The sequence below is a fragment of the Mus musculus genome, chromosome 14 (assembly GCF_000001635.26).
Source record: "Mus musculus strain C57BL/6J chromosome 14, GRCm38.p6 C57BL/6J".
NCBI classification, from domain to species: domain Eukaryota; kingdom Metazoa; phylum Chordata; class Mammalia; order Rodentia; family Muridae; genus Mus; species Mus musculus.
This window is the reverse complement of record NC_000080.6, coordinates 3,516,391-3,541,732: the sequence shown is the minus strand read 5'-3', so window position 1 is coordinate 3,541,732 and position 25,342 is coordinate 3,516,391. Positions and strand designations below refer to the sequence as shown.

Genomic DNA, 25,342 nt, shown 5'->3' with positions numbered 1-25,342 from the left:
CTCGACCATTTCTCTCTCCAGCTCCTGTCATCTGTTATTTTGATCTTAAATTAGCACAGGCTAAAAGCTGGTTACTCTGTCCTTTGGGTGTGAATCCCTCATTCCTTTGAGCATTTGCCTAGTTTGGAGTAAAAGCAGGCTCTCCTCTTATTTCTTTCTCAGCCCTGAAGTCATCCTTTCCTCCAGGGAGCCCTGGTTCCTTAGAGAATGGTATTTAAGAACCAAGATCTATCTGGCTGTGCAATATGGTCATTGCTCACAGGTCCTCTCCCTGAACAGAGCTAGAAAATGCATGTACATGTTCACATATACACATACAGATATAAATTCACACACATACAGACATAGTTTAAAAAAAAAAAAACAGAGGTGAAGTATATGTGAATATAACCACACATTTATACCCAAACCACCAAGTCCTATTCTATAATGTAGGGTTAGTATCATTTTTTTTCATCTCCACATTTATAACCTCCCCCATCTCCCTTCATCCCTTTCCCCTGCATGGAACTGAGTTTCCACTCCACACCTCCCCTTCTCTACAGAAGATGTCTTGCACATCCTTCGTATCTCTCTTGATCATATTTTCTTTTTCCTCTGTGTTTTTTTGATCATATAGAGAATATTTGTAATAGCTTCTTTGGAAAAATCCCTATCCACAAATTCTATTCTTATTAGGTTAGCCTGGGCAACATAAGACGACCCTTTCTCACAAATAAATGTTTGCCCTTCAGTCGGCAGCAGTGTATGTAACACAGTTTAAAAACATTCCATTACTATCCATTATTAATTGTGACATCACCAGTAGTCCCTTTAGGGGACAATCTCTTGTATTCAGGAGAACCCTAGAATCACCTGTGATGTCACCAGTGTTGTGGTGACACCAGCAGCCTATGGAGAATCCCTTTAGAGCCTATTATTTTTGCAAGCAGGCATGTTGTTCAGGCTGCTTAGGCTATTTTGAAGTGAGAATGGAAAACAAGGAGAGGCCATATCAAGACAGAAGGAGGCTGACCTTCTATCATGCTGTAGAACAACAAGAAAGCAATGGTCCTGGGGAAGGTCCAGTGAGTCCTGGGCAGGGTTTGGGGAGCTTCCTGGAGGAGGAAAGCTTATGCTGGTCCTTCCAGGAGTAGGACTTATGATTTGAACCTCAGTCTTCCTAAATGGCAGACCCAGACTCAATAATTTCTGCAGATCAATTTGGCAGAGAGCCGGGAATTGACATGTGTCAATCTGCTTTCCTCAGAGCTCTTTACTTTCATACTGAGTGGGCCTGGAGGAGTCTCTGTGAGAATAACAGAGTGTTGCTGTCAGGATAGTGTTGAAGCACTTCATCCTAAGCATATTCTGTAGGATACATGAGTATGTGATGCCAAGAGCAAAGAGGAATACTCTCCTGGTCATGTCAGACAGACCTCACCACGTTCTCAGACACTTTGGTCTTGAACAAACATGATTAGGGCTTGGGTGCTAATCAGTATGGATTCCAAGAATTCCCTGCATCACATCAAACATGAGCTAACAATGTCCTTCAATTCTTCTTGCCTGGGCCAGCTGATACATTTCAGAGCCAGGGAGATGGCAGTAGGGTGTGAGGCATATGTCTACCTATGGTGCTTGGGAACAGGGACATAGCTGAGGAGCCCAGCTTGAAGATAACTTTCCTGCTCTTTCAGGGATTCATTAGTGTCTCTAGCAACACTTCTTCCTCAGATTTCTATTTGGGACTAAGCATGGTTTCTCCTGGCCCTGTGCCATCATCTATGCAAGTTTACTAGTGTTTATCTAAATACAGGATCTACTGGAAGGCATAATCCCAACCCTCCACCATCTCTAAGGAGGAGGAGAGGTTGAAGAGGTTGGAGAATCTGACAATCTCCAGAAGATGACAAATGGGAGGGATGAACTCTGGGGAATCCTGGCCCATTACACTAACAAGGATTTGAACAACAACAGGTAGTCATTATGCCCAGTTCTTTGCTATCTTGGGCCCTCTCTGTTAACCCAAGATTTCCTCACATCACAGGAGACTACAACTCCAGAGTGTTCTCATGCCCAAAATCATTTTCCTGATTACATCTTAGATACAGAACTTGAAGTTCAGATAGGAGTGAGATGGGGTCACAGGCTCTTTTGATTCCCCCAAAAGTAAACCAGAGCCTGTGGCCTGAATCACAGTCTGGGAATAAGGGTAGAAGTGTGTGAGCTCTCATCCTGCATTTTAAGAAGCCTGGACATGTGTTGGCTTATGGAAATTACTAGGTGCTGTGTGCTTATGGCAAATCACTTTTGTAACTGACCTGGAAGTACTTTGGTTCTAATTGGTCCTGTCAACAGCTGGAGAGTTCTGGTCCCACGTGCTGCCTCTCAGTGTGACAGGATTTCTGCAGGTCACTGCTTTTCTCTGATTTTGCTCATTGTACTCTGAATTGTATTTATTTGGCATTCTAAGTGTGTGTGTGTGTGTGTGTGTGTGTGTGTGTGTGTTTACCTTACAATCCATGGAGTCTCTGGCCTTGATTTGGCCTGAGGATTGGCCTGAATCAATTTTCAGGTCATGATACTGATGAGGACAAGGAGCCTTCCATTTTAGCAGCACAGCACATGACCTCTGTGCTCACCTTGGGTGCACGTTGGAAACTCCTAGTATGTGTTTTTATAAAGCCTTTCACTGTAGATATTATGTCCTTTGGGGATTTATGTAGCAATAGAACCAATGATTGACAATTCCTTGTCTAAAAACAGGAGAAGGGTCATCACAGGTTTAAGGTGGACCCAGGCCTGTGGCACAGGCTCCTGGAAAGTTCTTGGAGAGCTCATCCATTCCTTCAAGTCCCCTCAGGGAGCTAAAGCAGGTCAGCTCTCTTCTTTTACTTCCCTAGCTCTACTGGCCCCAGGCCAAGAGTAATAATTTTAATAATCACCAAGAGGAACCAGTACCAAGGAGCAGGATGTGGCATATGTGGGCTGAGGTAGTCCACGATTCAGCTTGAACTGACATGATCCTTGTAGCCTCAGTTCAAGGGATTATTTGCTCCTTGGGCCATGCCATCCCACAGGATCAACTTTGAGGCCTTCATGCTCGAGATGCAACACCAACAGGTGATAGCCAACCTGCAGAAAATATCCCAGGACATCAGTGAGGCTTCTATGTGATGCTCCATGGCCAATATGAATTGTTGTCTGAGGCTGTCTGGGGGTCAGGGCTCATGATGGGAGGATGGTCCTTGGGAGGAGTGGGAGGAAGGTGCTGCCTGGGAGTCACAATTTTTTGTTTGTGGCTCAGCATCAGGCACTGCCACCTCCTGAGTGAATCTAACCACCTTCAGCACAAAGTCAGGAGAACAGGCAGCTTCTAGGGGAGCAGATTGCATTGGAAAAATGCTCCAAAGAAACAAAGAGGCTGTGTAAAGACAGCAGCCTGAATATCTATGACCTATGTACCAAGCAGCAGCAGGTAGGATGAATGAAACATCAGGGGCAGGTTGCAGTCATATCTAAGCATAAACACAGTCAAGCCTAGGCCACCATCCTGCACCTTATCCAAGATCTCTCCTATGGCTCACCCAGTAGTTCATTTCTGTGATCATTTACAAGACTTTCTGTGGTGTTAGCCTCTTGCAAGAAGCTGAAGGATAGTCCAGGTCACCTTGGGCACGGAGTCGGTGAACACCCCCAAGATCCCCTAGAGGACTCTCCACACAATCTTAGGACCACTGGTGAGTGGAACACAACTTCTGTTCCGATCCAATCGCCTGGGACCTGAGAAAACATTAGAGAAGCAGGAAACCCGGCCTGACCAGGGTCACAAGTCCCTTCCAGTAGGTGCCAGGACTTGGTCACCTGGGCGCAGAGTTGGCAGACACCCCCAAGGTCCCTAGAAGACAGACTCTGAGAAAGGACCCCGTTTTGGGCTCCAGACATCTGGACACCTTCCCTGACAGAGGAGAGGTGTCTGCCCTGCCCTGGAGGGCTTTGCTGGAGCACCTGGGGGAGCCATCTTGGTTCCCGGATCCCTCTGAGACTAGTCTGTGCAGATGAGAGTGTGAACTACAGAAGCAACACAGCTTCTGGAACAAGTCCTGTTTCCGGCCTTCATCTTCTGCCAAGAGGGAGGTCTGAATGCCAGATATCTGTGCACCTTCCCTGTAAGAGGAGAGCTTGCCTGCAGAGAGCGCTATGACCACTGAAACTCAGAGGAGAGAATTAGTCTCCCAGGTCTGCTGATAGAGGATAAAAGAATCTCGAGAGGAACAATCTCCAACCAGAGACAACTATAACAACTAACTCCAGAGACTACCAGATGGCGAAAGGCAAACGTAAGAATCTTACTAACAGAAACCAAGACCACTCACCATCTTTAGAACCCAGCACTCTAACCTCGCCCAGTCCTGGGCACCACAACACACCCGAAAAGCTAGACCCAGATTTAAAAGCATATCTCATGATGATGGTAGAGGACATCAAGAAGGACTTTTATAACTCACTTAAAGAAATACAGGAGAACACTGCTAAAGAGTTACAAGTCCTGAAAGAAAAAGAGGAAAACACATCCAAACAGGTGATGGAAATGAACAAAACCATACTAGACCAAAAAAGGGAAGTGAACACAATAAAGAAAACCCAAGGAGAGGCAAAGCTGGAGATAGAAACCCTAGGAAAGAAATCTGGAACCATAGATGCGAGCATCAGCAACGGAATACAAGAGATGGAAGAGAGAATCTCAGGTGCAGAAGATTCTATAGAGAACATCAGCACAACAAAGACAATGCAAAATGCAAAAAGATCCTAACTTAAAACATCCAGGAAATTCAGGACACAATGAGAAGACCAAACCTACAGATAATAGGAGTAGATGAGAATGAAGATTTTCAACTTAAAGGACCAGCAAATATCTTCAACAAAATTATAGAAGAAAACTTCCCAAACCTAAAGAAAGAGATGCCCAAATAGACTGGACCAGAAAAGAAATTCCTCCCGACACATAATAATCAGAACAGAAAATGCACTAAATATAAAATATTAAAAGCAGTAAGGGAAAATGGTCAAGTAATATATAAAGGCAGGCCTATCAGAATTACACCAGACTTTTCACCAGAGACTATGAAAGCCAGAAGATCCTGGACAGATGTTATACAGACACTAAGAGAACACAAATGCCAGCCCAGGCTACTATACACAGACAAACTTTCAATTACCATAGATGGAGAAACCAAAGTATTCCACGACAAAACCAAATTCACACATTATCTTTCCACGAATCCAGTTCTTCAAAGTATAATAACAGAAAAATAAACAATACAAGGATGGAAACCAAGCCCTAGAAAAAGCAAGAAAGGAATCCTTCAACAAACCTAAAAGAAGACAGCCACAAGAACAGAATGCCAACTTGAACAACAAAAATAATAGGAAGCAACGATTACTTTTCCTTAATATCTCTTAATATCAATGGACTCTATTCCCCAATAAAAAGACAAACTAACAGACTGGCTACACAAACAGGACCCAACATTTTGCTAACAGGAAACCCATCTCAGGGATAAAGACAGACACTACCTCAGAATGAAAGGCTGGAAAACAATTTTCCATGCAAATAGTCTAAAGAAACAAGCTTGAGTAGCCATTCCTATATAAATAAAATCGACTTCCACCCGAAAGTTATCAAAAAAGACAAGGAGGGACACTTCATACTCATCAAAGGTAAAATCTTCCAAGAGGAACTCTCAATTCTGAATATCTATGCTCCAAATGCAAGGGCAGCCACATTCATTAAAAAAAAAAAAACTTTAGTAAAGCTCAAAGCACACATTGCACCTCACACAATAATAGTGGGAGACTTCAACACACCACTTTCACCAATGGACGGATCGTGGAAACAGAAACTAAACAGGGACACACTGAAACTAACAGAAGTGATGAAACAAATGGATTTAACAGATATCTATAGAACATTTTATCCTAAAACAAAAGGATATACCTTCTCCTAAGCACCCCATGGGACCTTCTCCAAAATTGACCATATAATTGGTCACAAAACAGGCCTCAACAGATACAAAAATATTGAAATTGTCCTATGCATCCTATCAGATCACCATAGACTAAGGCTGATCTTCAATAACAACATAAATAATAGAAAGCCAACATTGATGTGGAAACTGAGCAACACTCTTCTCAATGACACCTTGGTCAAGGAAGGAATAAAGAAAGAAATTAAAGACTTTTTAGAGTTTAATGAAAATAAAGCAACAACATACCCAAACTTATGGGACACAATGAAAGCATTTCTAAGAGGAAAACTCATAGCACTGAGTGCCTCCAAAAAGAAACTAGAAAGAGCACACACAAGCAGCTTGACAACACACCTAAAAGCTCTAGATCAAAAGGAAGCAAATTCAACCGAGAGGAATAGACAGCAGGAAATAATCAAACTCAGGGGAGAAATCAACCAAGTGGAAACAAGAAGAACTATTGAAAGAATCAACCAAACGAGGAGCTGGTTCTTTAAGAAAATCAACAAGATAGATAAACCCTTAGCCAGACTCACTAGAGGGCACAGGTACAGCAACCTAATTAACAAAATCAGAAATGAAAAGGGAGACATAACAACAGATCCTGAAGAAATCCAAAACACCATCAGATCCTTCTACAAAAGGCTATACTCAACAAAACTGGAAAACCTGGATGAAATGGACAAATTTCTAGACAGATATCAGGTACTAAAGTTAAATCAGGATCAGGTTAATGATCTAAAAAGTCCTATATCCCCTAAAGAAATAGAAGCAGTCATTAATAATCTCCCAACCAAAAAAAAAAAAAAGTCCAGGACCAGATGGGTTTAGTGCAGAGTTCTATCAGACCTTCAAAGAAGATCTAATTTCAGTTCTTCACAAACTATTCCACAAAATAGAAGCAGAAGGTACTCTACCCAACTCATTCTATGAAGGCACAATTACTCTGATACCTAAACCACAGAAAGACCCCACAAAAATAGAGAACTTCAGACCAATTTCCCTTATGAATGCAAAAATCCTCAATAAAATTCTAGCTAACTGAATCCAAGAACACATCAAAACAATCATCCATCCTTACCAAGTAGGTTTCATTCCGGGGATGCAGGGATGGTTTAATATGCGTAAATCCATCAATATAATCCACTATATAAACAAACTGAAAGACAAAAACCACATGATCATCTCTTTAGATTCAGAGAAAGCATTTGACAAAATCCAACACCCATTCATGATAAAAGTCTTGGAAAGAACAGCAATTCAAGACCCATACCTAAACATGATAAAAGCAATCTACAACAGGCCAGTAGCCAACTTCAAAGTAAATGGTGAGAAGCTGGAAGCATTCCCACTAAAATCAGGGACTAGACAAGGCTGCCCACTTTCTCCCTACCTATTCAACATTGTACTTGAAGTCCTAGCCAGAGCATTTCGACAACAAAAGGAAATTAAGAGAATACAAATTGGAAAGGAAGAAATCAAAATATCACTTTTTGCAGATGATATGATAGTGTATATATAAGTGACCCTAAAAATTCCACCAGAGAACTCCTAAACCTGATAACCAGCTTCAGTGAAGTAGCTGGATATAAAATTAACTCAAGCAAGTCAATTGCCTTTCTCTACACAAAGGATAAACAGGCTGAGAAAGAAAATAGGGAAAAAACACCCTTCTCAATAGTCACAAATAATATAAAATACCTTGGTGTGACTCTAACTAAGGAAGTAAAAGATCTGTATGATAAGAACTTCAAGTCTCAGAAGAAAGAAATTAAAGAAGATCTCAGAAGTTGGCAAGATCTCCCATGCTCATGGGTTGGCAGGATCAATATAGTAAAAATGGCTATCTTGCCAAAAGCAATCTACATATTCCATGCAATCCCCATCAAAATTGCAACTCAATTCTTCAATGAATTAGAAAGGGCAATCTGCAAATTCATCTGGAATAACAAAAAACCTAGAATAGCAAAAACTCTTCTCAAGGATAAAAGAACCTCTGGTGGAATCACCATGCCTGATCTAAAGCTGTACTACAGAGTAATTGTGATGAAAACTGCATGTTACTGGTATAGCAACAGACAAGTAGACCAATGGAATAGAATTGAAGACCCAGAAATGAACCCACACACCTATGGTCACTTGATCTTTGACAAGGGAGCTAAAACCATCCAGTGGAAAAAAGACAGCATTTTCAACAATTGGTGCTGGCACAACTGGCGGTTAACATGTAGAAGAATGCAAATTGATCCATTCCTAACTCCTTGTACTAAGGTCAAATCTAAGTGGATCAAGGAACTCCACATAAAACCAGAGACAGTGAAACTTATAGAGGAGAAAGTGGGGAAAAGCCTCGAAGATATGGGCACAGGGGGAAAATTCCTGAATAGAACAGCAATGGCTTGTGCTGTAAGATTGAGAATCAAACAGCAATGGCTTGTGCTGTAAGATTGAGAGTCAACAAATGGGAACTCATAAAATTGCAAAGCTTTTGTAAGGCAAAAGATGCCGTCAATAAGACAAAAAGGCTACCAACAGATTGGGAAAGGATCTTTACCTATCCTAAATCAGATAGGGAACTAATAACCAATATATATAAAGAACACAAGAAGGTGGACTCCAGAAAATCAATGGAGGAGCTAGAGAAAGTATCCAAGGAGCTAAAGAGATCTGCAACCCTGTAGTTGCAACAACATTATGAACTTACCAGTACCCCGGAGTTCTTGACTCTAGCTACATATGTATCAAAAGATGGCCTAGTCGGCCATCACTGGAAAGAGAGGCCCATCGGACACACAAACTTTATATGCCCCAGTACATGGGAACGCCAGTGCCAAAAAAATGAGAATGGGTGGGTAGGGAAGTGGGGGGAGGGTATGGGGGACTTTTGGAATAGCATTGGAAATGTCATTGAGGAAAATACGTAATAAATAAATTTAAAAAAAAAGTGGGGCTCAGAACTAAATAAAGAATTCTCACCTGACAAATACCAAATGGCAGAGAAGCACCTGAAAAAATGTTCAGCATCCTTAATCATCAGGAAAATGCAAATCAAACAACCCTGAGATTCCACCTCACACCAGTCAGAATGGCTAACATCAAAAATTCAGGTGACAGCAGATGCTGGCTGGAATGTGGAGAAAGAGGAACACTCCTCCATTGTTGGTGGGATTGCAAGCTTGTACAACCACTCTGGAAATCAGTCTGGCGGTTCCTTAGAAAATTGGACATACTACTACTGGAGGATCCCGCAATACCTCTCCTGGGCATATATCCAGAAGATGGTCCAACTGGTAAGAAGGACACATGCTCCACTCTGTTCATAGCAGCCTTATTTATAATAGCCAGAAGCTGGAAAGAACCCAGATGCCCCTCAACAGAGGAATGGATACAGAAAATGTGGTACATTTACACAATGGAGTACTACTCAGCTATTAAAAAGAATGAATTTATGAAATTCCTAGCCAAACAGATGGATCTGGAGGACATCATACTGAGTGAGGTAACCCAATCACAAAAGAATTCACACAAGGAGAGGTTTGTGTCACAGGCGCCGGCGGGAGCCTTCTTGGCTCCGGGACTCCGTGGAGGGCAGGCTGCACGGGAGACCGTGTGGAATACAGAGGCCAGCCGTTTCTGGGACGGGCGAAAGTCGCAGAGCTTCTGGGGCGGTGCCATCTTCGTATCCAGACAACCGGCCACCTTCCTGGCGAGAGCCACAGAGCTTCTGAGGCGGCAACATCTTCGACTCCAGACAACCGGCCACCTTCCTGGCCAAAGCAGCACAGCTTCTGGGAAAGATCCTGTTTTGGGCCTTCACCCTCAGCCAGGAGGAGGTCCAAACACCAGATAACTGTACACCTTCCCCGAAAGAGGAGAGCTTGCCTGCAGAGACTGCTCTGACCACTGAAACTCAGAGGAGAGAGCTTGTCTCCCACGCCTGCTGATTGAGGGTAACAAAATCAACAGAGGAACAATCTCTTAACAAAGACAACTATAACAACTAACTCCAGAGATTGCCAGATGGCGAAAGGTAAACGTAAGAATCCTACTAACAGAAACCAGGACCACTCACCATCATCAGAACCCAGAACGCCCACTTCGCCCAGTCCAGGACACCCTAACACACCTGAAAAGGTAGACCTGGATTTAAAAGGATATCTCATGATGATGGTAGAGGACATAAAGAAGGAATTCAATAACTCACTTAAAGAGATACAGGGAAACACTGCTAAAGAGTTACAAGTCCTTAAAGAAAAATAGGAAAACACTGCTAAAGAGTTACAAGTCCTTAAAGAAAAACAGGAAAACACAACCAAACAGGTAGAAGTCCTTATAGAAAAACAGGAAAACACATACAAACAGGTGATGGAAATGAACAAAACCATACTAGACCTAAAAAGGGAAGTAGACACAATAAAGAAAACCCAAAGTGAGGCAACACTGGAGATAGAAACCCTAGGAAAGAAATCTGGAACCATAGATGCCAGCATCAGCAACAGAATACAAGAGATGGAAGAGAGAATCTCAGGTGCAGAAGACTCCATAGAGAACATCGGCACAACAATTAAAGAAAATGGAAAATGCAAAAAGATCCTAACTAAAAACATCCAGGAAATCCAGGACACAATGAGAAGACCAAACCTACGGATAATAGGAGTGGATGAGAATGAAGATTTTCAACTCAAAGGACCAGCAAACATCTTCAACAAAATTATTGAAGAAAACTTCCCAAATCTAAAGAAAGAGATGCCCATGAACATACAAGAAGCCTACAGAACTCCAAATAGACTGGACCAGAAAAGAAATTCCTCCCGACACATAATAATCAGAACATCAAATGCACTAAATAAAGATAGAATACTAAAAGCAGTAAGGGAAAAAGGTCAAGTAACATATAAAGGCAAGCCTATCAGAATTACACCAGATTTTTCACCAGAGACTATGAAAGCCAGAAGAGCCTGGACAGATGTTATACAGACACTAAGAGAACACAAATGCCAGCCCAGGCTACTATACCCAGCCAAACTCTCAATTACCATAGATGGAGAAACCAAAGTATTCCACGACAAAACTAAATTCACCCATTATCTCTCCATGAATCCAGCCCTTCAAAGGATAGTAACAGAAAAAAACCAATACAAGGACGGGAACCACGCCCTAGAAAAAACAAGAAGATAATCCCTCAACAAAACTAAAAGAAGACAGCCACAAGAACAGAATGCCAACTTTAACAACAAAAATAACAGGAAGCAACAATTACCTTTCCTTAATATCTCTTAATATCAATGGTCTCAATTCCCCAATAAAAAGACATAGACTAATAGACTGGCTACACAAACAGGACCCAACATTCTGCTGCTTACAGGAAACCCATCTCAGGGAAAAAGACAGACACTACCTCAGAGTGAAAGGCTGGAAAACAATTTTCCAAGCAAATGGTCTGAAGAAACAGGCTGGAGTAGCCATTCTAATATCGGATAAAATCGAATTCCAACCCAAAGTTATCAAAAAAGACAAGGAAGGACACTTCATACTCATCAAAAGTAAAATCCTCCAAGAGGAACTCTCAATTCTGAATATCTACGCTCCAAATGCAAGAGCAGCCACATTCATTAAAGACACTTTAGTAAAGCTCAAAGCACACATTGCACCTCACACAATAATAGTGGGAGACTTCAACACACCACTTTCATCAATGGAGAGATCATGGAAACAGAAACTAAACAGGGACACAGTGAAACTAACAGAAGTTATGAAACAAATGGACCTGACAGATATCTACAGAATATTTTATCCTAAAACAAAAGGATATACCTTCTTCTCAGCACCTCACGGGACCTTCTCCAAAATTGACCATATAATTGGTCACAAAATAGGCCTCAACAGATACAAAAATATTGAAATTGTCCCATGTATCCTATCAGACCACCATGGCCTAAGACTGATCCTCAATAACAACATAAATAATGGAAAGCCAACATTCACATGTAAACTGAACAACACTCTTCTCAATGATACCTTGGTCAAGGAAGGAATAAAGAAAGAAATTAAAGACTTTTTAGAGTTTAATGAAAATGAAGCCACAACGTACCCAAACCTTTGGGACACAATGAAAGCATTTCTAAGAGGGAAACTCATAGCTCTGAGTGCCTCCAAGAAGAAACGGGAGAGAGCACATACTAGCCGCTTGACAACACATCTAAAATCTCTAGAAAAAAAGGAAGCAAATTCACCCAAGAGGAGTAGAAGGCAGGAAATAATCAAACTCAGGGGTGAAATTAACCAAGTCGAAACAAGAAGAACTATTCAAAGAATTAACCAAACGAGGAGTTGGTTCTTTGAGAAAATCAACAAGATAGATAAACCCTTAGCTAGACTCACTAAAGGGCACAGGGACAAAATCCTAATCAACAAAATCAGAAATGAAAAGGGAGACATAACAACAGATCCTGAAGAAATCCAAAACACCATCAGATCCTTCTACAAAAGGCTATACTCAACAAAACTGGAAAACCTGGACGAAATGGACAAATTTCTGGACAGATACCTGGTACCAAAGTTGAATCAGGATCAAGTTGACCTTCTAAACAGTCCCATATCCCCTAAAGAAATAGAAGCAGTTATTAATAGTCTCCCAGCCAAAAAAAGCCCAGGACCAGACGGGTTTAGTGCAGAGTTCTATCAGACCTTCAAAGAAGATCTAATTCCAGTTCTGCACAAACTATTTCACAAGATAGAAGTAGAAGGTACTCTACCCAACTCATTTTATGAAGCCACTATTACTCTGATACCTAAACCACAGAAAGATCCAAAAAAGATAGAGAACTTCAGACCAATTTCTCTTATGAATATCGATGCAAAAATCCTTAATAAAATTCTCGCTAACCGAATCCAAGAACACATTAAAGCAATCATCCATCCTGACCAAGTAGGTTTTATTCCAGGGATGCGGGGATGGTTTAATATATGAAAATCCATCAATGTAATCCATTATATAAACAAACTCAAAGACAAAAACCACATGATCATCTCGTTAGATGCAGAAAAAGCATTTGACAAGATCCAACACACATTCGTGATAAAAGTTTTGGAAAGATCAGGAATTCAAGGCCCATACCTAAACATAATAAAAGCAATCTACAGCAAACCAGTAGCCAACATCAAAGTAAATGGAGAGAAGCTGGAAGCAATCCCACTAAAATCAGGGACTAGACAAGGCTGCCCACTTTCTCCCTACCTTTTCAACATAGTACTTGAAGTATTAGCCAGAGCAATTCGACAACAAAATGACATCAAGGGGATACAAATTGGAAAAGATGAACTCAAAATATCACTTTTTGCAGATGATATGATAGTATATATAAGTGACCCTAAAAATTCCACCAGAGAACTCCTAAACCTGATAAACAGCTTCGGTGAAGTAGCTGGATATAAAATTAACTCAAACAAGTCAATGGCCTTTCTCTACACAAAGAATAAACAGGCTGAGAAAGAAATTAGGGAAACAACACCCTTTTCAATAGTCACAAATAATATAAAATATCTTGGCGTGACTCTAACTAAGAAAGTGAAAGATCTGTATGATAAAAATTTCAAGTCTCTGAAGAAAGAAATTAAAGAAGATCTCAGAAGATGGAATGATCTCCCATGCTCATGGATTGGCAGGATCAACATTGTAAAAATGGCTATCTTGCCAAAAGCAATCTACAGATTCAAAGCAATCCCCATCAAAATTCCAACACAATTCTTCAACGAATTAGAAGGAGCAATTTGCAAATTCGTCTGGAAGAACAAAAAACCTAGGATAGCAAAAACTCTTCTCAAGGATAAAAGAACCTCTGGTGGAATCACCATGCCTGACCTAAAGCTTTACTACTGAGCAATTGTGATAAAAACTGCATGGTACTGGTATAGAGACAGACAAGTAGACAAATGGAATAGAATTGAAGACCCAGAAATGAACCCACACACCTATGGTCACTTGATCTTCGACAAGGGAGCTAAAACCATCCACTGGAAGAAAGACAGCATTTTCAACAATTGGTGCTGGCACAACTGGTTGTTATCGTGTAGAAGAATGCGAATTGATCCATACCTATCTCCTTGTCCTGAGGTCAAATCTAAGTGGATCAAGGAACTTCACATAAAACCAGAGACACTGAAACTTATAGAGGAGAAAGTGGGGAAAAGCCTTGAAGATATGGGCACAGGGGAAAAATTCCTGAACAGAACAGCAATGGCTTGTGCTGTAAGATCAAGAATTGACAAATGGGACCTAATGAAACTCCAAAGTTTCTTCAAGGCAAAAGACACCGTCAATAAGACAAAAAGACCACCAACAGATTGGGAAAGGATCTTTACCTATCCTAAATCAGATAGGGGACTAATATCCAACATATATAAAGAACTCAAGAAGGTGGACTTCAAAAAATCAAAAAACCCCATTAAAAAACGGGGCTCAGAACTGAACAAAGAATTCTCACCTGAGGAATACCGAATGGCAGAGAAGCACCTGAAAAAATGTTCAACATCCTTAATCATCAGGGAAATGCAAATCAAAACAACCCTGAGATTCCACCTCACACCAGTCTGAATGGCTAAGATCAAAAATTCAGGTGACAGCAGATGCTGGCGTGAATGTAGAGAAAGAGGGACACTCCTCCATTGTTGGTGGGATTGCAGGCTTGTACAACCACTCTGGAAATCAGTCTGGCGGTTCCTCAGAAAACTGGATATAGTACTACCGGAGGATCCAGCAATACCTCTCCTGGGCATATATCAAGAAGATGCCCCAACTGGTAAGAAGGACACATGCTCCACTATGTTCATAGCAGCCTTATTTATAATAACCAGAAGCTGGAAGGAACCCAGATGCCCCTCAACAGAGGAATGGATACAGAAAATGTGGTACATCTACACAATGGAGTACTACTCAGCTATTAAAAAGAATGAATTTATGAAATTCCTAGCCAAATGGATGGACCTGGAGGGCATCATCCTGAGTGAGGTAACACATTCACAAAGGAACTCACACAATATGTACTCACTGATAAGTGGATATTAGCCCAAAATCTAGGATATCCAAGATATAAGATACAATTTCCTAAACACATGAAACTCAAGAAAAAAGAAGACTGAAATGTGGACACTATGCCCATCCTTATAAGTGGGAACAAAACACCCTTGGAAGGAGGTACAGAGACAAAGTTTGGAGCTGAGATAAAAAGATGGACCATGTAGAGACTGCCATATCCGGGGATCCATCTCATAATCAGGTTCCAAATGCTGACACCATTGCATACACTAGCAAGATTATGCTGAAAGGACCCTGATATAGCTGTCTCTTGTCAGAGTATGCCTGGGCGTAGCAAACATAGAAGTGGATGCTCACAGTCGGCTATTGGATGGGTCACATGGCCCCCAATGAAGGAGCTAGAGAAAGTACCCAAGAAGCTAAAGGGATCTGCAACCCTATAGGTGGAACAACATTATGAACTAACCAGTACCCTGGAGCTCTTGACTCTAGCTGCATATGTATCAAAAGATGACCTAGTCGGCCATCACTAGAAAAAGAGGCCCTTTGGACAGGCAAACTTTATATGCCCCAGTACAGGGGAATGCCAGGGCCAAAAAAGGGGAGTGTGTGGGTAGGGGAGTGGGGGTGGGTGGCTATGGGGGACTTTTGGTATAGCATTGGAAATGTAAATGAGCTAAATACCTAATAAGAAATGGAAAAAAAAGAATTCACACAATATGTACTCACTGATAAGTGGATATTAGCCCAGATACGTAGAATACCCAAGATACAAGATAACAATTTGTGAAACTCATGAAACTGAAGAAGAATGAAGACCAAAGTGTGGACACTTTGCCCCTTCTTATAATTGGGAACAAACACCCATGGAAGGAGTTACAGAGACAAAGTTTGGAGCTGAGATGACAGGACAGACCATCTAGACACTGCCATATCTGGGGATCCATCCCATAATCAGCCCCCAAACGCTGACACCATTGCATATACTAGCAAGATTTTGCTGAAAGGACCCTGATATAGCTGTCTCTTGTGAGACTATGCCGGGCCTAACAAACACAGAAGTGGATGCTCACAGTCAGCTATTGGATGGATCACAGGGCCCCCAATGGAGGAGCTAGAGAAAGTACCCAAGGAGCTAAAGGGATCTGCAACCCTATAGGTGGAACAACAATATGAACTAACCAGTACCTCCCAGAGCTCTTTTCTCTAGCTGCATATGTATCAGAAGATAGCCTAGTTGGCCATCACTGGAAAGAGAGGCCCATTGGTCTTGCAAACTTTCTATGCCTCAGTACAGGGGAACGCCAGGGCCAAGAAGTGGGACTCTCACACACACCTCCTATTCTTTACATTTAAAGTTGTCATATCCACTACCCCGCCCCCAAAAATGGTGAGATTAGTGTACTGTCCTAAAACCACCAATTTCCTTCCACTAAATTGATTAATTAAATGATCACGTACCGTGTTATTTCAACCAAATGAAACTGTCTACACTTTGCCAACTTTGAACTGCTGAAAGCAATTTGGCACAGCTCATCTGAATGGCCTACTGTCACTAAAAAGAAGGAAGTAAATATACAGAAGGCCATTAGGGAATAGTCCTAGTAGCAGTTTTTAAACAGAATATATAAACATTGTGTGTGTGTGTATAAATATCTACAAATATAAAAATAGACAGTGATATTTTCTAAATGTCTATTTTTTGAGAGAGGGTCTCACTATGCCACTCAGGTTAGACTTGATCTTTAGGCAATCCTCCTGCATCAGTTTCCCTGGGGCTGGAGCTACAGGTATATACCATGATATTTGGTTATCTTAAAAAATGTATAAATGCATATATATATATATATACATATATTTGTGTGTGTGTTTATATATGTATGTGTTTATATATGTATTTGTTTATATTTATATGTATATATATATATATATTCTTACATGTATGTTGTACATAGAAATTATATAACATAGAGATTTTCTGGAAGCACCCCGAGAAAACATCACTTATGACTGACTGCCTTTGAGAGGAAACCAGAGATCACTGGAAGACAGGATTTGTCTCATGGCTAGAATCCTTTCCCTGTAGTCTCTTGTATTGTTAGTATATGTGGGTTTGAATATGCTTGGCTCAGGGAGTGGCAACTATTGATGAGGTCAAGGTCAGCTGTCTTCTTATTATTCTTTTTTTTTTTTTTTTGAGACGGTTTCTCTGTGTAGCCCTGGCTTTCCTGGAGCTCACTCTGTAGACCAGGTAGCCTCAAACTCAGAAATCCACCTGCCTCTGCCTCCCAAGTGCTGGGATTAAAGGCATGCACCACCATGACCTGCAGCCGACTTCTTTAGTCACTTTGCTCTTTAAGTTTTGGACAAGGTTGATCCTTAAACCTGAATCTTTGATTGGCTTGGCCAATAGCTCAAGGGGATCCTCCTATGTCTGCCTCCCCAGCACCTGTCTTTTATCAAATGTGGTAGAGGGGTCTGAATAAGAATGACTGCCCCCACCCCTGGCCCCTCCCTACCCCCACTCCACACAAGCATGCCCCCAGTCTATGGAATGTAAACACTTGGCCCTCAGTCAGTGACATTGTTTGGGAAGGATTAGGAGTTCCTCTTTGAAGGAAGTACCTCACTGTGGGGGCAGGGTCTCGGAGTTTAAAGCTTCACACTGCTCTCAGTTGGCTCTCTCTGTTCCAAGACTTCAGTGCATCATGCTACAGCTTCCTGCTTCTACTGCTATACCTGCCTCATGCAGCCATGCCTCCCTCCCAGGAAGAACTCTTATGCTTCTGGAAGTAAAAGCTCCAAAACAATCTTCTATAAGCTCTGCTGGTCAAGGTATTTTTATCACAGCAACATAAAGGCAACAAAGACACATGAGTACTGGGGATGTGATTCAGTTCCTCCACTTGCACAGCAAGCACCTTACAGACTGAGTCCTTGCTCCTCCCCTCAAATATTTTCAAGTTCTATGAACAACACACTCACCTGTGGGCCATACACCTACTCACACTACTCGATCAGGAGCACATTTACACATCTATATGTAAGCATGTAGTATGTATAAGTGTGTGAATGCAGAACTAAATGCACTAATAGTAATCCTAACCCATCATACTTAGAGGGTCTTGATGTATCTTCAGGATGACTGAGAAAACACTGTTAGTGAGGCCTCAAAACCAACTAAGCCTTAGCCAAATCTGGAGCCTGCGCCTCTATTCAAGCCTCTCTCACCTTATACTCCTAGGGAGAAGATGGGGAAATATCTTCATTTTTCTAAGGGTGCTTCTCTTCTTACCTGGATAATTCCCAAAGACCAGGAACCCACTGTTAACTTTAGTAGCTCTACTTAAATTACTTCCTCCACAGATCTCAACTTCTCCCCTAAGAAGCAGTATGTAAGCTAAGTGCCACCATGATGGGCACCACAGCACGAGGTAGAGCCTGGACTGCCACCGTGAGAGATGGGCACCACCGCACAAGTTACAGCCTGGACTTCAGGAGGTAGGCCATGAGTCTGAGTCTTAGCAACTTAATACTTTGACATCAGATGTTTGTGCACAAAAATATTTTCATATGAGCCAGTATAAAATGCAGATTTCCTGATATACTGATATGAATATCAGAAGTGGTATTCGAAAGCTTGATAATTAGCCATAATTGTGGCAAATGTTTGTCAGAAAGTCAAACAAAAAACCAAAAAAAAAAAAAAAAAAAAAACCAAACCAAAAAAAAACCCTTTAATCCCAGCACTAAGGAGTCAGAGGCAGGCAGATTTCTGAGTTCAAGGCCAGCCTGGTCTACAAAGTGAGTTCCAGGACAGCCACAGGTATACAGGGAAACCCTGTCTCGAAAAACAACAACAACAACAACAAAACATAAACAAAAACAAACAAACTAAAACATTTTCTTAGATTTATTGTAGCCTTCATAAACATGCTTTATCCAAAAATTAAACAATACAATCTTTCAAGTTCATTAAGCCCACAACTTAATAGTGCCCTCTATCAAATTTTTTGTTCAATCTTACTTCCTCAGTTCAATTTAAAACATCCCTAATTTTTTTCAAACGGCATAAATCTTACTAGCCGATATTGATATTAATAGGCATGGAATTTTGACCATTGCATATAAGTATATGATGTGCCATTTTCAAACCTAACATTTTTCTCTTTAACTCACTTTTTCAGGTATGTTTGTTTGTTTGGTTTGGTTTGTGTTGTTTTTTTGGAGACAGGGTTTCTCTGTATAGCCCTGGCTGTCCTGGAACTCACTTTGTAGACCAGTCCTGCCTCAAACTCAGAAATCTGCCTGCCTCTGCCTCACGAGTGCTGGGATTAAAGGCCTGTGCCAGCACTGCCCGGCCAGGGTTTTGGGTTTTTTATTTTTGTTTTGTTTTGTTTTGTTTTGTTTTGTTTTGTTTTGTTTTGAATAAGTTTTCATAAGTTAAGAGTATAGGTAGCTTTAGTTTTCAAAAAAATCTAAATTCAGAAAAATTACAAATGCTATGAAATTCAAATCCGTCTTCATTAAATAGTAGTTCCAAGATGTCTGAGTAAACAAGGCTGAAGCAACCTTTGACTCTGGTAACTGAAGTTATCGTCATGTATATGAAAGGAGATTAAATAAAATAAAAGGTTTAAACTAAAAAGGCCTGGGACTGAGACTGCAAAGAAAACAAGCCCGGGCATGCCCTAGTCCATCTTGAAGCTAGGTCACCCGGTCATAAAGATAAGGGAAGGAATGCAGGAACTGGTTCTGACTATCTTGGCTGACTCATTGACCCTCTGGCAGCCCGGCGCCTCCTGCTCGCCCCCCTTTCTATAGACAGCATAGTTAAAAGCTGAAACATTAACCAGATGCATTGACGACTCAGATAAGCCCCCGGCTTTAGAATTCTTATATGCCCTGGCCTGCACGTACTACTCTGCTGACTCATAATCATGTTGTTGATGTTTGAATGGGGCAATCACGTGTAATCGCGCCAATTCTTCCTAGCCCCTAACCCCTACCCTATAAAAACCCTGACTTTTTGAGTCTCAGGGTCGATTCCTCTGTCTCCTGAGTGAGATACGTATTGACCTGGAGCCCCACCATCAAAGCTGCCTCATGCTTTTGCAACAAGGTCTCTCATGTTTTTTTGGGTGACGCTGCATCCTGAGACTTGAGTGGGGGCTCCTTCTTGGGGGGGCATCTTACATTTGCGGGCTCGTCCGGGATTTGAGGGGTCCCCAAGGACTTGAAATACCACTTGGAGTTACGTTTTGTATGTGTGTGGTATGTTTGTGTGGCCACTGAGTCTGTGCCTTGTTTTTCGGAGTCTGGTGTTCTGGCAGCTGCCATTGAGGACTGTAAGGACCCACAGGCTGCGGTGGGGGATGCCCTAAGGCCTGTAGGCTGCACCCCTGGAAGACGTTCCAAGGGAGACCCTGGAGGGAGTGCCCAGGGTAAGGAACAGTCAGGAGGATCTGGCTGTTGCCTGGCAGAGTAAAGGAGAGAGAGTGTTCTTCCTGCCAGAGAAGGAGTGGATGCGGAATCCCACTCTGTCAGAGGTAGCGTGTGGCTTGTTGTATAAGTCCAGATGTGGACAAGTTTGTTTAGATGTCTTAGTGTGTTCTGTCTCTGTCATTGTGTTGTATTTATTCTTATTCTTCACTATGGGACAGACCGTGTCTACTCCTTTATCTTTGAATAAGGACCATTGGACGGACGTTAGGGCTAGAGGACGAAATTTGTCAGTAATAGTGAAGAAAAAGCCATGGATGACTTTCTGCTCCTCGGAATGGCCTGTTTTTGGAGTAGGTTGGCCACCGGAACATTTTACTTACCCACCATAAGGGCTATGAAGGCCATTGTTTTTCAGGAAGGGCCAGGGTCGCATCCAGAACAGCACCCATACATGACAGTATGGGAGGACTTGGCATGCTACCCACCCCCGTGGGTTCACCCATTCCTCCCACCTCTCTGCCCTGGCACCAAGATCCTAGCCATCTGAGAAAATGCTGAGAAAGAGAAACCAAAACCACCGCTCGGGGGAGATGATGAACACAGCACACCAGTGATGAAACTCCTCAAGATCTATCCAGAGATTGAAGAACCCCCTGAGTGGCCCGACACCCCTTAACCCCCACCGTATGCTCCCCAGCTCCAACCTTCAGCTTCCTCGGGACCTCTGCCTCAGGCCTGGGCAGGAGGAGAGGGTCCCTCCACAGGAACAAGGAGCTGGCGAGGAGTCACCCCTGAGGGGCCTGCTGATTCAACCGTGGCACTTCCACTCAGGGCTATTGGGGCTCCCCCTGCTGATCCGGATAGTCTGCAGCCCTTACAGTATTGGCCTTTTTCCTCTTCTGATCTCTATAATTGGAAAGCTAATCACCTTCCTTTTTCAGAGAACCCCGCAGGACTCATATGGTTGGTCGAATCACTAATGTATTTGCACCAGCCGACCTGGGATGACTGCCAACAGCTTCTGTAGACCTTATTCACCACAGAGGAGAGAGAAAGGATTTTCCTCGAGGCTCAGAAAAACATCCGAGATGAGGTTGGGCAGCCTGTCCAACCTCCAGCCAAGATAGTTGAAGGATTCCCGCTAACCCAGCCCCGATGGGATTACAATACAGCACAAGGTAGGGAACGACTGTCCAATTATCACCGGGCCCTAGAGGTGGGTATCAGAGGTGCTACTTGGCGGCCCATGAATCTGGCCAAGGTAGGAGAGGTTATGCAGTGAGCAACTGAGCACCCCTCAGTCTTCCTCGAAAGGCTCATGGAGGCTTACATAAGATATATCCTATTTGATCCCACATCAGAGGGTCAAAGGGCCTGTGATTATGGCCTTCATTGGCCAGTCGGTTCCCCACATTAGAAAGAAGTTACAGCGAATTGAGGGCTTGCAGGATTATACCATAAGGGATGTAGTTAGAGCAGCAGAGAAAGTGTATCATAAGAGAGAAACAGAAGATGAAAACTTAGAGAGAGAAAAGAAAGAGAGAAAAGAGGATGAGGATAGGAGAGACAGGAGACAGGAAAAGGTTTTGACTAGGATACTGGCCACAGTAAGAGAAAGAGATAAAGGGAGAAGAGGTAGACAGTTAGGGAACCTGGGAGACAGAAGATACCAGGGACCAAGGAGACCCAGAGAAGGCAGACAGCACCTGGAGAGGAAGCAATGCGCATATTGCAAGGAAATGGGCCACTGGATGTGTGACTGTCTGAAAAAGAAGCAAGAGGTGAAGGTGCTTTCTCTTGGAGAAGATGAAGACTCGGAGAAACAGGGCTCGGCCCCCCTCCCCAAGCCTAGGGTAACTTTAGAAGTTGAGGGGACCCCTGTGGACTTTCTAGTCGACACTGGGGCAGAATTTTCAGTACTCAAGACACCACTAGGAAAAGTGAAGAAAAACGAAAAAACCTTGGTGATCGGGACCATGGGACAAAAATCGTATCCATGGACCACATCCTGAATAGTAGACATAGGGCAAAAACAAGTAACTCATTCGTTTCTAGTCATTCCAGAGTGTCCTATGCCCTTATTGGGGAGAGACTTACTAACCAAGTTAAAAGCACAAATAACTTTTACCTCTCATCGACCAGAGGTATCCTGGGGAATGAAAGCACCCCAGACTCTAGAGCTAACTTTACAACTAGGAAAAGAATATCGACTCTACCAAAGTAAAGTGAAGCCCCCTGAGGGATTAAAGGACTGGTTGAATCGATACCCTAAGGTGTGGGCAGAGACAGGAGGAATGGGCATGGCAAAACAGGTTCCTCCTGTGGTGATTGAACTTAAGTCCGGGGCCACCCCTATAGGGGTCTGACAATATCCCATGAGCAAAGAAGCTCAAGAGGGTATACGCCCCCAAATCAACAAACTGCTCCAACAAGGGATTTTGGTCCCATGCAAATCCCCTTGGAACACTCCTCTACTTCCTGTAAAAAAAAAACTAGGGACCTGTGACCTGTGATCCAGTTCAGGATCTTAGAGAAGTCAACAAGAGGGTTCAAGACATACACCCCATGGTGCCAAATCCTTATAACCTCCTCAGCACCTTGTCACCTGGTTGGACGTGGTACACAGTCCTAGATCTCAAAGACGCTTTCTTCTGTTTGAGGTTACATCCCAACAGCCAGCCTTTGTTCGCTTTTGAATGGCGAGATTCTGAGAGTGGACAAGCTGGACAGCTCACATGGACGAGGTTGCCTCAGGGATTCAAGAACTCGCCCACCTTGTTGGATGAAGCACTACACCGAGACCTTGCCCCCTTCCGAGCCAGTAACCCACAGGTGACTCTTCTGCAGTATGTAGATGACCTCCTACTAGCTGCAGAAACATGTGAGGACTGTGAAACTGGGACTCAAAACCTCCTGGTCGAGCTAGGTTAGCTGGGGTATCGGGTCTCTGCTAAAAAGGCTCAGTTATGCCGGACAGAAGTGACCTACTTAGGATATGTTCTGAGAGATGGACAACAGTGGCTCACAGAAGCCAGAAAACAAGCCGTTATGCAGATCCTGGCCCCAACCACTGCTAGCCAGGTAAGAGAGTTCCTGGGGACTGCTAGGTTTTATAGACTCTGGATTCCCAAATTTGCCACTCTGGCAGCCCCATTGTACCCATTAACCAAAGAAAAAGGAGAGTTCATCTGGACCAGAGAACATCAGCTAGTCTTTCAAACTCTCAAAAAGGCGCTACTGCAGGCTCCAGCATTGGCCCTGCCAGATGTGAGCAAGCCTTTTACCTTATACATTGATGAAAGAAATGGGGTGGCAAGGGGAGTCCTTACCCAGCTTTTGGGGCCATGGAAGCACCCAGTAGCCTACTTATCAAAGAAGCTGGACCCTGTGGCCAGCGGATGGCCCTCCTGCCTGCAAGTGATAGCAGCCACGGCTGTGCTAGTAAGAGATGCTTACAAACTGACTATGGGCCAGAATGTTACCATAGTGGCCCCGCACTCTCTTGAGAGCATTGTCAGGTAACCACTGGACCGCTGGATGACTAACGCCAGAATGACGCACTACCAGAGCCTATTGCTGACAGAGCAAGTAAGTTTTGCACCCCCAGCCAATCTCAACCCTGCTACTTTACTACCTGAGGTTGACGAGGCCCCTGCACATAAGTGTGAGGAAATACTGGCAGAAGAGACTGGAATCTGGCCAGACTTCACAGACCAACATTGGCCAGGGGAGATGACCTGGTTCACTGATGGAAGCAGCTTCGTGGTAGAAGGTAAGCGGAGGGCTGGGGCAGCATTAGTGGATTAGTGGAAAGTCTGTCATATGGGCCAGCAGCCTGCCGGAGGGTACATCAGCTCAAAAAGCGGAACTTATCTCACTAATTCAAGCCTTAAGGCTGGCATAAGGAAGGACTCTTAATGTCTATACCGTCAGCCGGTATGCTTTTGCCACGGCCCATGTTCACAAAGCAATATACCAACATCATGGACTGCTAACGTCTGCCAGCAAGGATATCAAAAATAAAGAAGAAATTCTCAGCTTATTAGAAGCTGTCCATCTGTTCCATAGAGTGGCAATTATCCATTGCCCAGGACACCAGAAGGGAACGGGGCCCGCTGAAAAGGGAAACCAAATGGCAGACCAAGAAGCCAAAAAAGCAGCCCAAGGGCAAATGACTCTGGTGGCAAGAACCCAACAGCCCGCCAACAAGGAAATAACTAAAAGAACCCTCAGAGATGAAGAGGGGCGAGATTACTTAGATAACATACACCATCTGACTCATTTAGGAACTAAAAAATTAATAAAATTGGATAGTGAGTCCCCCTATTACATTCCTGGATTAAAAAGAATTGTAGAAGAGATAGTAAAAAACTGCCATGCTTGTGCACTTACCAACGCTGGGTCTAGCAGGCTCCAGGAAGGAAAACGACTGTGACGAGACAGGCCTAGAGCCTACTGGGAAACCCGACTTCACTGAGGTGAAACCGGCTAAGTATGGAAATAAATATCTCTTAGTTTTCATAGACACCTTCTCAGGATGGGTCAAGGGGTTCCCCACCAAGAAGGAAACAGCTATTGTAGTGGTCAAGAAGATACTTGAAGAAATCCTTCTCCGCTTTGGGATACCTAAGGTCATGGGGTCAGACAACGGACCTGCCTTTGTCTCCCAGGTAAGTCAGGGATTGGCCAGACAACTGGGGACTAATTGGAAATTACATTGTGCATACAGACCCCAGAGTTCAGGACAGGTAGAAAGGATGAATAGGACGCTAAAAGAGACTCTAACTAAAATAGCCTTGGAGACCGGCGGAAGTGATTGGACAGCTGTTCTCCCTTATTTCTTGTTCAGGTT

General features: G+C 42.9%; 1 protein-coding gene and 1 long non-coding RNA gene across 12 annotated transcripts in view; one reads left to right on the top strand and one right to left on the bottom strand.

The window, feature by feature from the left end:
• Positions 1-25,342, bottom strand: part of Gm2977 (predicted gene 2977) — a 58,917-nt gene that overhangs the window by 21,200 nt on the left and 12,375 nt on the right. For 2 of the 8 annotated variants that reach the window (XM_017316310.2, XM_030248134.1), the window contains one exon: positions 2,944-3,117. The exons of 5 other annotated variants lie outside the window; for them this stretch is intronic. In XM_017316310.2, the coding sequence (XP_017171799.1) occupies positions 2,944-3,004 (61 nt within the window). In that variant the 5' untranslated portion in view covers positions 3,005-3,117. The remainder of the gene's footprint in view (positions 1-2,943; positions 3,118-25,342) is intronic. One more of the 8 variants, XR_003950937.1, reaches the window with a different exon arrangement.
• On the top strand, positions 673-25,149 carry Gm46462. Of its 4 annotated transcripts, none has more exons than XR_001781344.2 (4): positions 673-1,959; positions 18,412-18,546; positions 21,432-21,668; positions 23,151-25,149. It is a non-coding gene; the product is annotated as a predicted gene, 46462 (long non-coding RNA). The 4 variants fall into 4 exon arrangements; XR_001781347.2 differs by having other exon boundaries at positions 840-1,067; XR_001781345.1 differs by lacking the exon at positions 673-1,959 and adding an exon at positions 17,531-17,880.